The 12,155-nt window shown below is 40.7% G+C and overlaps 1 protein-coding gene across 3 annotated transcripts in view; it reads left to right on the top strand.

Annotated features, from left to right (window-relative positions):
* The window catches only part of Nachralpha6 (nicotinic acetylcholine receptor alpha6), a 241,146-nt gene that overhangs the window by 114,911 nt on the left and 114,080 nt on the right, over positions 1–12,155 (top strand). For all 3 annotated transcript variants that reach the window (XM_077404959.1, XM_077404958.1, XM_077404957.1), the window contains exon 5: positions 438–547. In XM_077404959.1, the coding sequence (XP_077261085.1) occupies positions 438–547 (110 nt within the window). The remainder of the gene's footprint in view (positions 1–437; positions 548–12,155) is intronic.

The raw sequence follows: 12,155 nt of genomic DNA on the forward strand, positions 1-12,155 counted from the left end.
GTCGGAAGAACTATTCATTGCGTTTATTAAACGGGAAAATTGTACTCGTAATTAAATCTGAATTAATAGCGCCTCGGATTATCCATTTTATATTATTGCATGTATTGCAACAATTTTCATATTTATCGTTTAAATATAAGTACTCATAGTATAAGGTGTCCGTTATATATATATAATCTTAATATATAATATATATATAATCTAATATATCTAATATATATATATATATATATATAATCTTAATTCAGATGGCTCTGTTGAAATTCTCAGATGGATATATTCTGTCAGAAATTGTCTCCTATATTTCCACGCAATTGTAAAAAAAAGTATTCACGTTATTAAGGAAAATGAATTATAAGTTATAACGTTATGTCCAAAGAGCGCTTGAAACGTTATTTCATACTTTTTAAAATTCATAATTTTTCTGTTTTGCGCAGGAGTGGACGGACTATAACCTCCAGTGGAACGAGTCGGAGTACGGCGGAGTGAAGGACCTTCGAATTACGCCGAATAAGCTTTGGAAACCGGATATTCTCATGTACAACAGGTAATCTGGCCTCGTTACATCTGCGTAGAGATTCTCATTTGTATTGACAAACCAGTAGCTTTGACTAACAAATTTGTTAGGAGCATTTCAGTCTCGGGCGCGAGAGGAGGGCCGGGCCAGTCCCTTTCATAATAGAATTCTTAATTAAAGTGACAAAAAGCGGCGTACTAACTACGCTCGTAGTCGTCGCGTTAATAAAGTGTACCCAGTAAAAATACGCGAGCAAACTGATTTCCCAAAGTACCGCGCGCTGAAACTTGAAAAAGATTTCATTGTTTGAAACGATTTAATTTGCGTGAAGACATTTATAACAGCGTAAAAAAAAAAGAGTGCATAATCTAATTCTTCTCGCGTTAGTAATCGGACTGTAACGACAACCGCAAAACTGTTGAGACGCGAATGAAAATATTCATGTCAAATTCTCACTGGTCCGCGTACTACTATGTAATATATCGTGATTTAGCTGCAATTGCCACGCATCGATGAGAATAACCCGTGGGACTTTTGATAGCACGCTCGCGATTCTAGGCTGTCAATATTTCAGGAGTTACCGTCCGCCGCGAAAGCGTCGGAAAGCCAGCAACGCGTGCAAACAGTTTTAACATCGATTCGCAAATCAACATGACAATCGCGAAAATACAAAATCGCAATCGTGAAACAAACTCTGGGGCGATTTTATTATCGTAGAAATAAAAAGCACCATCTACACTTGCCCCGAGTTAAGCGGCCGACGTTGAATTTCTTCGATGGACTTTAAACGGCTGCTACTTGTCCAAAAGGCACACCCCCGCCCCCTCTATATTTCTAAGAGAGAGAATTAAGATTTTTAAGAATGTCTTTTTCAGAAAAGCTGCGACGGCTAAGAAATAGCGCGGCAGTAGCGCCACTGCAGCAAAAGTTTTTTTCATTAACTTTAAGTTCGCTCCCTCGGAGACACTTCGTACGGAGCGTAAATTATTTTCGATGTACCTCGTACTTTTTTTACGTGCCGTTACGGTATTGCGAATGTAGTAAAAAGAAAGAAAGAAAGAAAAAATCGAAGGGTACGTAACTTTTATCCTAGTGTTGCTTCGCATCTCTCTTATTCGAAAGTATTATATATATATATATATATATATATATATATTATATATATATATTATATATACATATATACATATATACATATTTCTTTTATATATTAAAATTCCCTGAAGTGCATGCATTTACTTGAATCCTAGTAAGAGCCGAGTATATTATACATTTATATACTTGTACTATGTATATCTTTACATTTTTCATTTGTAAATATTGTATCCACGTAATTATTGATCCCGATCGTAGAAATCTTTATCTGACGGACCGACTCGTTTCTCGCTTCGTATCGGTATCTCAATACGATCATTACATTTCATCGCAAATGATGGGCGAAGTCGCGAAGCGGGTCGGGCCGGAACTTTCGAACGCAGTTATTACGCAGATTTTAATTGAAAGACTATTAGAGTAACGAGTTGCATAAGTGCCGGTCATTTTCATTTCTCGAAAAATTCTAAAAGTCGGCCACGTCGTGCGTTCCGCGTGGAAAAGCAGAGGGATTCGCGAGGAAAATTATTCGAGGAGCAAACGCGCGACGTTGAAAAGAAAAGAACATCGAGTTAAGAATCGCGCACTTGTATCGAAACGATCTCTTCTTTTTTTTTTTTTTTTTTTTTGAACGATTGACGCCGTGGCCGGCTTGCACTCTCAGCCACTCTCTCTCTATCATAGCCTCTAGAATAATTAGTATTAGGTATTTATATATAGGCTGCTATATAATTATAGTATATAATAATACATATACAGTTTCCGGGCCGCCATACGTGAATTCGCGCATCTATGCGAATCACGTTCGGCGATCCGCAAAATTAATACGCCCGTCGCCCGCTGCCAGCCGATTCGCGCGATAACAAAGCGGACAATGTTGATCGCGTGATCGGGCAGCTTCGTCGTGCCCGCTTCTCATGCCTCGCACTAATGCAACGCGACTGATGCATAAGTCATATGCGTTTTCGATCGCCCGGCGCGGAGCAATCAGACGGAACGGAATGCGATTTGTTGCCAACATCAAGAGAGAAGCATTGATAATCGGGTGAAAAATTGGTTTTCGGTGAATTTTGATATTTTTTTTATATCGACGGTAACACAACCGCTGCGCACTAACTAATCCTGTCGTAATTGAAAACGGAATACTAGCGAATAAATTCGGGCGGTTTAATTATAAAAGCGACGGATGAAATAACAGCGTTTCGATTTGGAGGTTGAACCAGATTCTCCCTTCCTTCCTTCCTTCGCGTACGTTACACGCCCCGATTATTTTCGATTGGGGTTTGATCGTGGATTATTCGTCGTTTGACCAGGCGTAAATTAGATATTCGTTGCCAACTGTCAACGAGTATCGGGTTCAATCGAATTAACAATCAAACATGGTTTAGGATCGTGATTCATATCCAGAATGAAATTTCAGCTAGATGATGCAGCTCACAATAAAGCATTTTTTTCGTCTGCAAAGTTTTAGAATAGGCTTAATCGAGAACTGCGTTTGATCTGGTGTAATAATCCTTTCCAAATTCATATATCATGTTAGTTGAACTAAAGCGAAATATTTATGTATGTTACATCATCGTCATGACCATGACATGTGTCGTTATGGTTATCGACATCGTCAATCGCTTCTCAATAATAACTAAAAATGGAAAGACGTTTAGGCTTAGAATGGTTTCTTACGTGCAAAAAAATAATAAAATTATATATTGTTAAATAAAATAAATAAATGAGTATATTATAAATATATATAAGACGGATTATTTAAATAGAGGAAAAATAATTTTGAATGATTGCGCATCTCGTGTAAAAGCACAAAAATTTAAATAGTCATAATTATTCGAATATAAATAAAATTAATTTTATAAATAGACTACTAATTTGATAATAAAATAGAAGCGAAGCAGTGAATCAAACGATCCATTCAGCCTTGATGTGAAAAGGAAAAAAAGAAAAGCAAAGCAAAGCGTATACCGTGGAGACAAAAAAAAGAGAGATAATATGTAAACTAGTCCCAAAGTGCAGCGGGGAAAAGTGAAAGACAGTAAGTGGAAAGAGGTGGAAGTGGTCAGCCGGACAGCCCGAATCCACCTCCAAACTAACAACTAGCCAAGTTAGCCAGCCCGAGGTCGGGGCGAGAGAAATTTCTCGTCGAAAACTGCCGGCGCTCTGATAAAGTGTGTGGGATCACTTCAATTAATTAAAGTCTTGTCTCGGGGAAACTTTGCCTTTGTGGGTATCGCGGGAGTGTATACAATGACTCGGGAATACCGGACGACTTTCCGGTGGCCAGACCGCGCAAACCGGAAATTAATTTTTCAAGAATGCACATTTGGGGCACGCGCTCGGCGAAACCTTCGTTTTCTATCGTAATGATATTTAAACAGAAAAATACGGAATTCGAATTTCTAATTCGTCTATGCGAATGCTAATAGGCTGCTGCGAAGTGTAAGTGTAAGTGGCTCGTTAACGGAAAGTGACACTAGAGATCGATGGGAACACTAATGACTCGACGAGTTAAGCTTAGATTTCGACCGGTCTCTCCCAGTGATCATTTTCAATTTGCTGCTTGTCCCTCCGCGAATACCGAGATCAATTCGTAATGGGCGCGGTTTATTGTTTCATCGATTCGCCATAACGTGGTATACAGTCATGTCCCGATGCGGACGCATTTATTCGAAATCATTCGATCGTGCTATGTTTTATGTGAGTATGTGCATTCACAGGTTATTTCAAGGGAGATATATTTAACACGTATTGCTATATTCTCAGAAAATGAAAAAAAAATTCGCACTCACAATTAGAAAATAATGAATACCATGCAATATCGATTGCAATATAATCATGTATAACCAGCTTGCACAATAATCCTCGGTTGGTACGATATAATTCTAAAATTTTGTTATACACTTTTTATCGCGCAGAATATGCACATGCAAAATGTTGACCGTAGGATTTTCATCACGGCGAACCGCAAATATTTTCTCACCCTTATTCGAGGTGGCCAAGACACATAAATCGTCGCCAGAAATTGCACCGTCGATTCTCCGATAAATATGTCGTGGACCGTTAAATCATTTAACTTATGTGCTCCCATTACCTATCGACTGAAAAAAAATTTATAGAGGCGTCGGCGTAGGGAACGGTTTATCGAGGCAGCTGCGCGAAATCTACCTGACGTCGCCCGATAGCACATTCCCGCATATTCCTAAAACAATCGCGCAACCTCGTACAATCGACGAAATAACCCACCGGTTCGCGACGACGCTTAATTTACGCGTTCCACCACCGCGCAACGACTTTACGTGTGCCCGTTTGAGGCTCACGCTCGCTGTCGCGTCTACCGAATCGGAACGACCGTCACGTTCTCCATTGTTAAGCGCGAAATGTACACACTCCGATCTCGCTGTTCTTAATCCTATGGACGACCCAGTTTCTGAACGTAAATAGACAACGTTGCGTTTTTTCTTCTTTTCTTGTAAAAATTGCGTTGTATGAAAATACCGTTGGTGTGTTTACTTGTTTTTACGTAATTAAAGTTTGCACAGAATTTTAATTATAGAACAAGACATTTATATCTTACATGATAAAACAATTTTAAGTCTTATGAAAAGAGAGTATTTTCAATAGACGCACTTTTACCGTTGTTTGTCACTCGAATAAGCGTTAACCGTTACTTAAAAAATTCTAACTCCAGTTTTGCTTCACTGAAATGAGGGATGAAAGTTCTTTGCCATCACAGCTACGTGAACAAGGAGCAGGTTATCTCACAGCGATGTACGCACGTTCATATACGCGAAACGAGTCCTGTGGGCGTTGGAATTTTGAAGATGTCGGTTTCGACTCTGTTAGCGAAGCTGCATGTGTAAATAAGATAACGACGAAGGGTCCATTGCGCGCTTCCATTTCGTAGCCAGCTCCGGGGAACGGTTATGCCCCCGGTCCCTTCGATGGAAAAGGCGCTTTCTGCGGAAGCGTAAAGCGAATCTCAAGTATCCCGCCCGAAGGTACTTTCGGGCATTACCGTCGAATTTAAACCGCCGTTAACCCGCGGGACTGGAGTCTCAGGAGCGGCGTGTGTGCGCGGCTCGTAAAATCCGTTTCGTCTGAACACCTTCTCGGCCACGAGTGCACTCGTTCACCTCGCGCCAAAGCATGCAGCAACACATCGGCGATCTACTGTTGAAAAGTACATGAAACGGTCGCGGTAATATGTCTTACTTCGTTCGCGGCTGAAATTCGCGCGTTGCCCTTCGACACGTACCTACTTCGGAGAATTGAAATAATCCTATTTTATGGTGCGTCTCCACCTGAGAGTAAGAACTCTCGAGAGCAAAAAGAAAGAGAAAGAGAGAGATACTCTCGAGAGTCTCTTTCTCTTTCTCTCTTTTTGCTCTCGAGAGTTCTTACTCGCAGGTGGACACGCACCTTAACAGTTTTCGAGATAATTTTTCTCTCTCTCTCTCTCTCTCTCTCTCTCTCTCTCTCTCTCTCATCCAGAGTATAAACGCTATATCTTACATTTATCATAGATTTATTTTATTTTACTGCTATTCAAAGAATGCGTTATATGTATACTCTGTTAGATAAAAAATAAAAATTAAGTGTGCATCCCCGAGGATTATTTCATCTTGTTGAAATCTGTTGAACACGAATTGCTCTTGAGAAATTTTTTTATACAGATTACGGGCTTGTTTATATAATATTCGTAGGAATTCAAAGGGTGTCGATCGCATTTGATAGTTGTCAGAAATCTCGGGATTCTTGCGAGAAAAGTTATAAAATTTATGCAATATGACATATACCGCGGAATGAGAAAATCTGAGAAATGCAAATATATGCCCGATCGTATTGACACGTTTCGGTGCGAATTTGACAATTTGAAAATGATGCAAGTCAATGGAGGTAAGTCACGATGCGACTATATCCATTCTGGCTGTCGGCTATACGAAACACATATGCGAATATTATGCAAACCACAACGGAAACATGAACCGCCGCGGAATTCGATCGAACATGGCGAAATATATTCACGGAATTCACTGGTTGATCTATCCACAGAAGATCCAATTCAACTGGGCTTTCCCCCTTCCCCCCTTCTCGCCGGTTTACATAAGTATATAAATTTACAACAATCTCTCTCCCACATATTTGGCGGAAACGAGGGCGCGTTTGATCCACTGCGATTTTTGCGGCCGTCCGAAAGAGGCAGGGGGCGGAGCAGGAATAGAGAGACACACTACTCTAATCTACATACTTGATCCGGTTATTTAATCGAATCACGCGCTCTCGAACGAACGCGGTCGCGATTCTATCGGCCACTACCCTAGGGATACCAGGGTACATAGAGCACCAGCTCGCGTTCGTCCGTACCGTATAATATTTCCCCCGATCTACATACAAATATGGACTCATAATCATTCTCGTTATTTACTCACGTCGGATCGAAAATGTGTTTGATTTTCTCAGCGTCTCTTGAACCGAACTCAAAACTGTACTCTCGTACTTAGAACTTTTGTTCGTGCTTCTTAATCCAATCGATGTGGGAGCAGCACATCCCAAAATGCAAGGAAATAACCAAGGAATTACAAGGAACTGCACCATATCGAACGCAAGGTTCTCGATATTAGGATATATATATAAAATATATCCCGAAAATAAAGGAGCGAAATACAAGGCACATAATATTTATAATAAATACAGTAAATATTATACTTCCGAAAACATTGGCAAAGCTTGAGTGGATTAAAGTTGCGTCATGCGAATGCAATTAATTCTGCGAAACAAGAGATTTTCATACTGATATTTAATCTAAATATATATTAGTCCATTAACGGACTATTCAACAAACTCGAACAACAACGAATGGTATTCTCGTGTTTGTACATACAATATGGATTTATGACTATCACATTACATATCGTGTTCCGCTCTGATTTGAATCGCTCTCCAGGTTGCTGGCTGGCGCGTAATTAACGCCTATAGTATTAACAGAATTCTATATAAGTTACGTGTGTGTGTGTGTGTCTTCGGAATTCGTTCCGTCACGTCGAGAGCGAATACGGCGCCCAGCGAGCGACGGTTGTAATTATGTGAATAATTAATTGAAACGCGACGTCAGGCCACCCCGTTACTGCGGGCCACCGCATGACCGGGCTCGGTACCCGCTCCTTTCGCGAACGCCTTTGGATTCAGTTATTAACCAGGACGAATACGTATCCTGATAATGAGGTTCCGGGTCACGAAAAAACCGGATGAAATTTCTTCTAGAGACATTTTTTCGCATCGCCATATTTCGATCATATCGACAGTTTGCTTTTCATCTTACGAAATAATTTCGCATCTGCCGGAAGAGCATCGCGCGAGCTGTCCACAAGGAAATATTTCTCGTTTCTTTCTTCGCGCGGACAGTTAGAAAAATCGGGAACATTAATCTTAAGGCTTTGATATCGCGTTCACAGAAGCACAAATGGCCACATACTTGACAGAGTGTCTCTGTCTGTAAATGCGTGCTATAAGATCGGTACTTCTCCGACGGGACGAAGAGGACTTCTCCGACGGGCGTGTCAGCTAAATTTGTTACAACAGCCTTGCCTGAGTGCAGACAGACAAACTTTCATATTGAATGCGACTCGATTTCGCTGGCATTTTCACGTGTCATTATTAATATGCTTTCGTGCCGTCTTAGCTCGAGTGCCAGGAAGCTGAAAATCAGCATTGTTTGCAAAATTTACGACCGGCGGTGATAGTCCGCCTCCAGTCACCTAGTTTCGCAAACGAGAGCTTAGGCGATATGTTGCGCGTCGTCTCTCCCGGTGATTTGGCGCCGTTAACTTTCCGACGGTTTTCCCGGACATTTATGACATACGGAGTTTGAGAGCGGGTCACCGCACCTCGTTATATCGTCGGTACTATTTGCTCGTGGGAGCGCAATGAGCGAGCTGGACGAACGGCATACATGCACAGGACGTCCCAAAATGTTGAGTTTACGCTCGATATAATGTGAGTTAATTTGATTAATTTCCAACTGATGTTTCTTCAAATTTATTTGGCCGGAGAAATTCAATTTTAATATTCATGATGCTAAATGTTTCGGAAAATAAATTCTAGCTATTCCGTCGACACAAACCGAAAGACGAAATTTTAATTTTTCTCATCCACAAGCCGAAACGAGTCGATATTTTAATATTTCCAAAAAGACATTTTATTTAAAATTCATCATGCGCAGTGCGAAACTCGAAAACTTTACGAACTCTAAAACAAAACTCATTATACACACGTTGTCGTGCGTATACTAGTTGACACGCCCGCAAATGAATAGTATAGTCGGTGTATAGGTGAAAGCGTATACCAACAATGAACAGTGAAATTAAAATTACACATTGATTAGATTGAAAATCGAAAAACAGCAAACTTTGATGTTTTAATGACTTTTTATTTACGCGATGTATGTACGTGACTCGGGACTCCTGTGTAGATGTAACGTGGCGAGAAAGCCATGGAAAGGAGCGGGTTTCGCGGCAAGGTCGGTGAAACCCCAACCGTCCTGGAAAACTTTAAAAGGAAGACTAGAGAAACGCGCTGGACCCCCGCCGATAATAATAATAATAATAAAAAAAACGAAATAGACTCGTTCGCGGGGAAAAAAAATCCGGAATAACTCGCGCGTCCAATCCTCGATCGGAATGACGACGACGAGGACGGTTAAATCGATCCGGTCGACGCGCGTAAACCAGTGAGACACATATAAACGACGGAGGACGGAGACGTCGACCGATCAATCCGGCCTCGAGGGCGCAACCCGAATTCCACGCTTGACATTTCAATCTTCAATCTCTCTGCGGCGAAGGCGCTTAGACGGATACGCGGCTCGTTAGTCGTTGCATGTGTCGGTTTATGATAACGATCAAGTCTAACGAGATGAAACGGACAGCGCTTTACGATCTCACCACGATACGAGACGAGGGTGTCGCTGTGCTGTCGTTTGTGCTTAGTGCCTAACAATATATGTATATATTTTTTTCTGTTTTTTTTTTGTTTGGTTTTTTTTCTGGCACGCAGATATATTCTCGCACAAGAAAAATCGCACAGAATACAAGTAGACTTTATCACGCAGATACTTCAAACGTGCACCCATAGTAACACTGTGTATTCTACTGTAGTTGAAGATAATTTACAGGTGGCTCGCAACTAGGAAATGCTGTGTCGTGCTGAGGAATTGATCACGCACCTTGATCGTTTGTCTCTCTAACGTCTCTCTAAAATGCAAACATCTCTAAACTTCGTTTCGCATTTCGATTTCATAACTTTGTAGCTGGAATGACAAGATCTTTTTCTCTCTATAAAAGTAGTTTTCTTACATAAAAATATTATATATAGGTCTCTTACAAAAATATTGTTCTCCTTTATCTTACAGAAATTGTGCTCTTTTAAAAAAATACAGTGATCAAAATTGAATTTGCAAATCGATGAAGAATTAGAAAAGGAATCACGAAAATATCGAATGATATCGCTAGGATAAAATTCATCGCACATATAAAATTCTGCGTATAAGAGAAAGGCAACGTACGTTAGACGTTAAATTATCGTGTCGATTAAACCCGAGTATCGGCATTGGATTAATTGACGATCGAAGAATCTTTGCCGCCTCAAACGCACAGCTTTCGTCACGATCCGAGTAAAATCGCGAAGGTTCACGCGAGAAAGTCAGCGCCAATATTCTTCAATAATTTATTTAACTATTATGCTCACATATATATTACGTGTAGACAATCGACGTTTCGAAATTTCTCAATGCACGCGCTTGCGTATTATGTCGGGGTGCGTCGTTGCGGCGTGCGGCAGTCGCCAACGGACGGGCAGGACTTTTCCCGTCATCGATCCATAATATTTTTATATTCCTGCTGACCCGATCGCGTAATATTTTCACCTTTACGCGGTATTTACGCGGCGCACGCATTAGAGTGGACTACGCGACGGATACTCGCGAGCGTAGACGCGTCGGAACCTATAATTAACGTTGCGCAATTTTTCTTTTTCTTTTTTTTTTAGAAAGGGGCAGGGAAAAGAGGGTGTATTTGAACAAGAGGCGTGTTTTGTATAAGACATTAATTCTACATATCTATGTGGATTGTTGGACTTGCTTATAATTGTTTCTGAGACGTGATCGATTATAAAATTAGGGTTCTGCAACTAATATTTTACATCATGTACGTCAAATATATATAAAACGTAAAATACCAAAAATGTTAGTATATTATTGAGTTAGATAAAAGAATTAGCATAATCAGATACGGATCCTGTATAAAATTTCTAGTTTCCTGCACATATTTTTATACAAAATACAAATCATATTCTCTACAAATTCCAAAATTGTTCTATTATTTGATTTTCTATTATTTTACACAGCATTTAAAATTATTCAGTTTCTTCATTCTAATTGAAATGTATACTTATCTGTTCGCTGTTTCATCTAAAGATGATTTCGTTAAAGCGTGAATAATAATACAGAGGTTCTGATTACATAAGACATAAGCCATTGCGCATCTCGATACCGTGCTGTTTTTAGAAATTAAAAAGACGATTTTACACCTTGCCGTCTCGCTAGCGAAATTTACTGGAGTTTATTCATCGTCTGCGGGGTACGTCATAGAGTCTCTTTTCTGAGGGCAGCCGGCTGTACGTTGAAAGAACTCTCTTGTGCGGCAAGTTTCCTAATTGCCTCTGATAATTATCGTTCCACTTTTTTCACGATTCGGCCGATCTTGTTCACCTTGGATTATCGCGTATCTTAAATCGGTCTTGAGTACTTCCATCCCGCCGATATTGTTTAAAGATACACCCAACATTCCGGTTTGCAATGAAGAGAGGGCGGGACGCTCGTTGCTCGCGGAACAAAAGGAGGGTGCCCGCCTCTACTATCCAGGGCGCGGGACTTACTTGTTGCTCACAACACCGGAGTGCTCTCCTCTCATGAATATCGCGACCCACGAGAGCGACGTGCTGCATAAGCGAGAACTCGCGGACGGAACAGAGAGGAAACATAGAGAGACCGGTGGGTGGGTCAGCGATCCTCGAGAACAGAGAATTTATCCCGAAAACCCGACAATAGGCACCGCAGTGGGATTCGCCTTTGTTCGACGTGGAACAATCGACGAAAATGCCTCTCGGAATTCATGAACGCGACAGCGCGTGGACTTTGATGCACGCTGGCGCAACTAGAGGCTAGAATCCGCAAAAGGAAGAGGAAGTGAGAACGGTTCGATAAACATTGTCTTTTAATCCCGTCCAGCCGCGTTTTATCCTCGAGGCCCATCCTTCCGTTCCACTGTTCCCAGCCGCATCAATTGCTATTTTATTTACTCGCTCGCGCTTTGATTATCAGTCAATCACACTTAAGATGTAATCGTTTCCGGCGTTAACGTATGGGTATATAAATGTGAACATGTCCCATCAATATATACATAGTTTATTTTACACATGTTCCAAAAAGCTATTATTTTACTCATACGTTTTGTGATAAAATGAAAGTAGATATTTTTGAATTGAC

This window comes from Temnothorax americanus, unplaced genomic scaffold (genome assembly GCF_048541705.1).
Source record: "Temnothorax americanus isolate GAGA-0224 unplaced genomic scaffold, ASM4854170v1 Scaffold2, whole genome shotgun sequence".
Taxonomy (NCBI): Eukaryota; Metazoa; Arthropoda; class Insecta; order Hymenoptera; family Formicidae; genus Temnothorax; species Temnothorax americanus.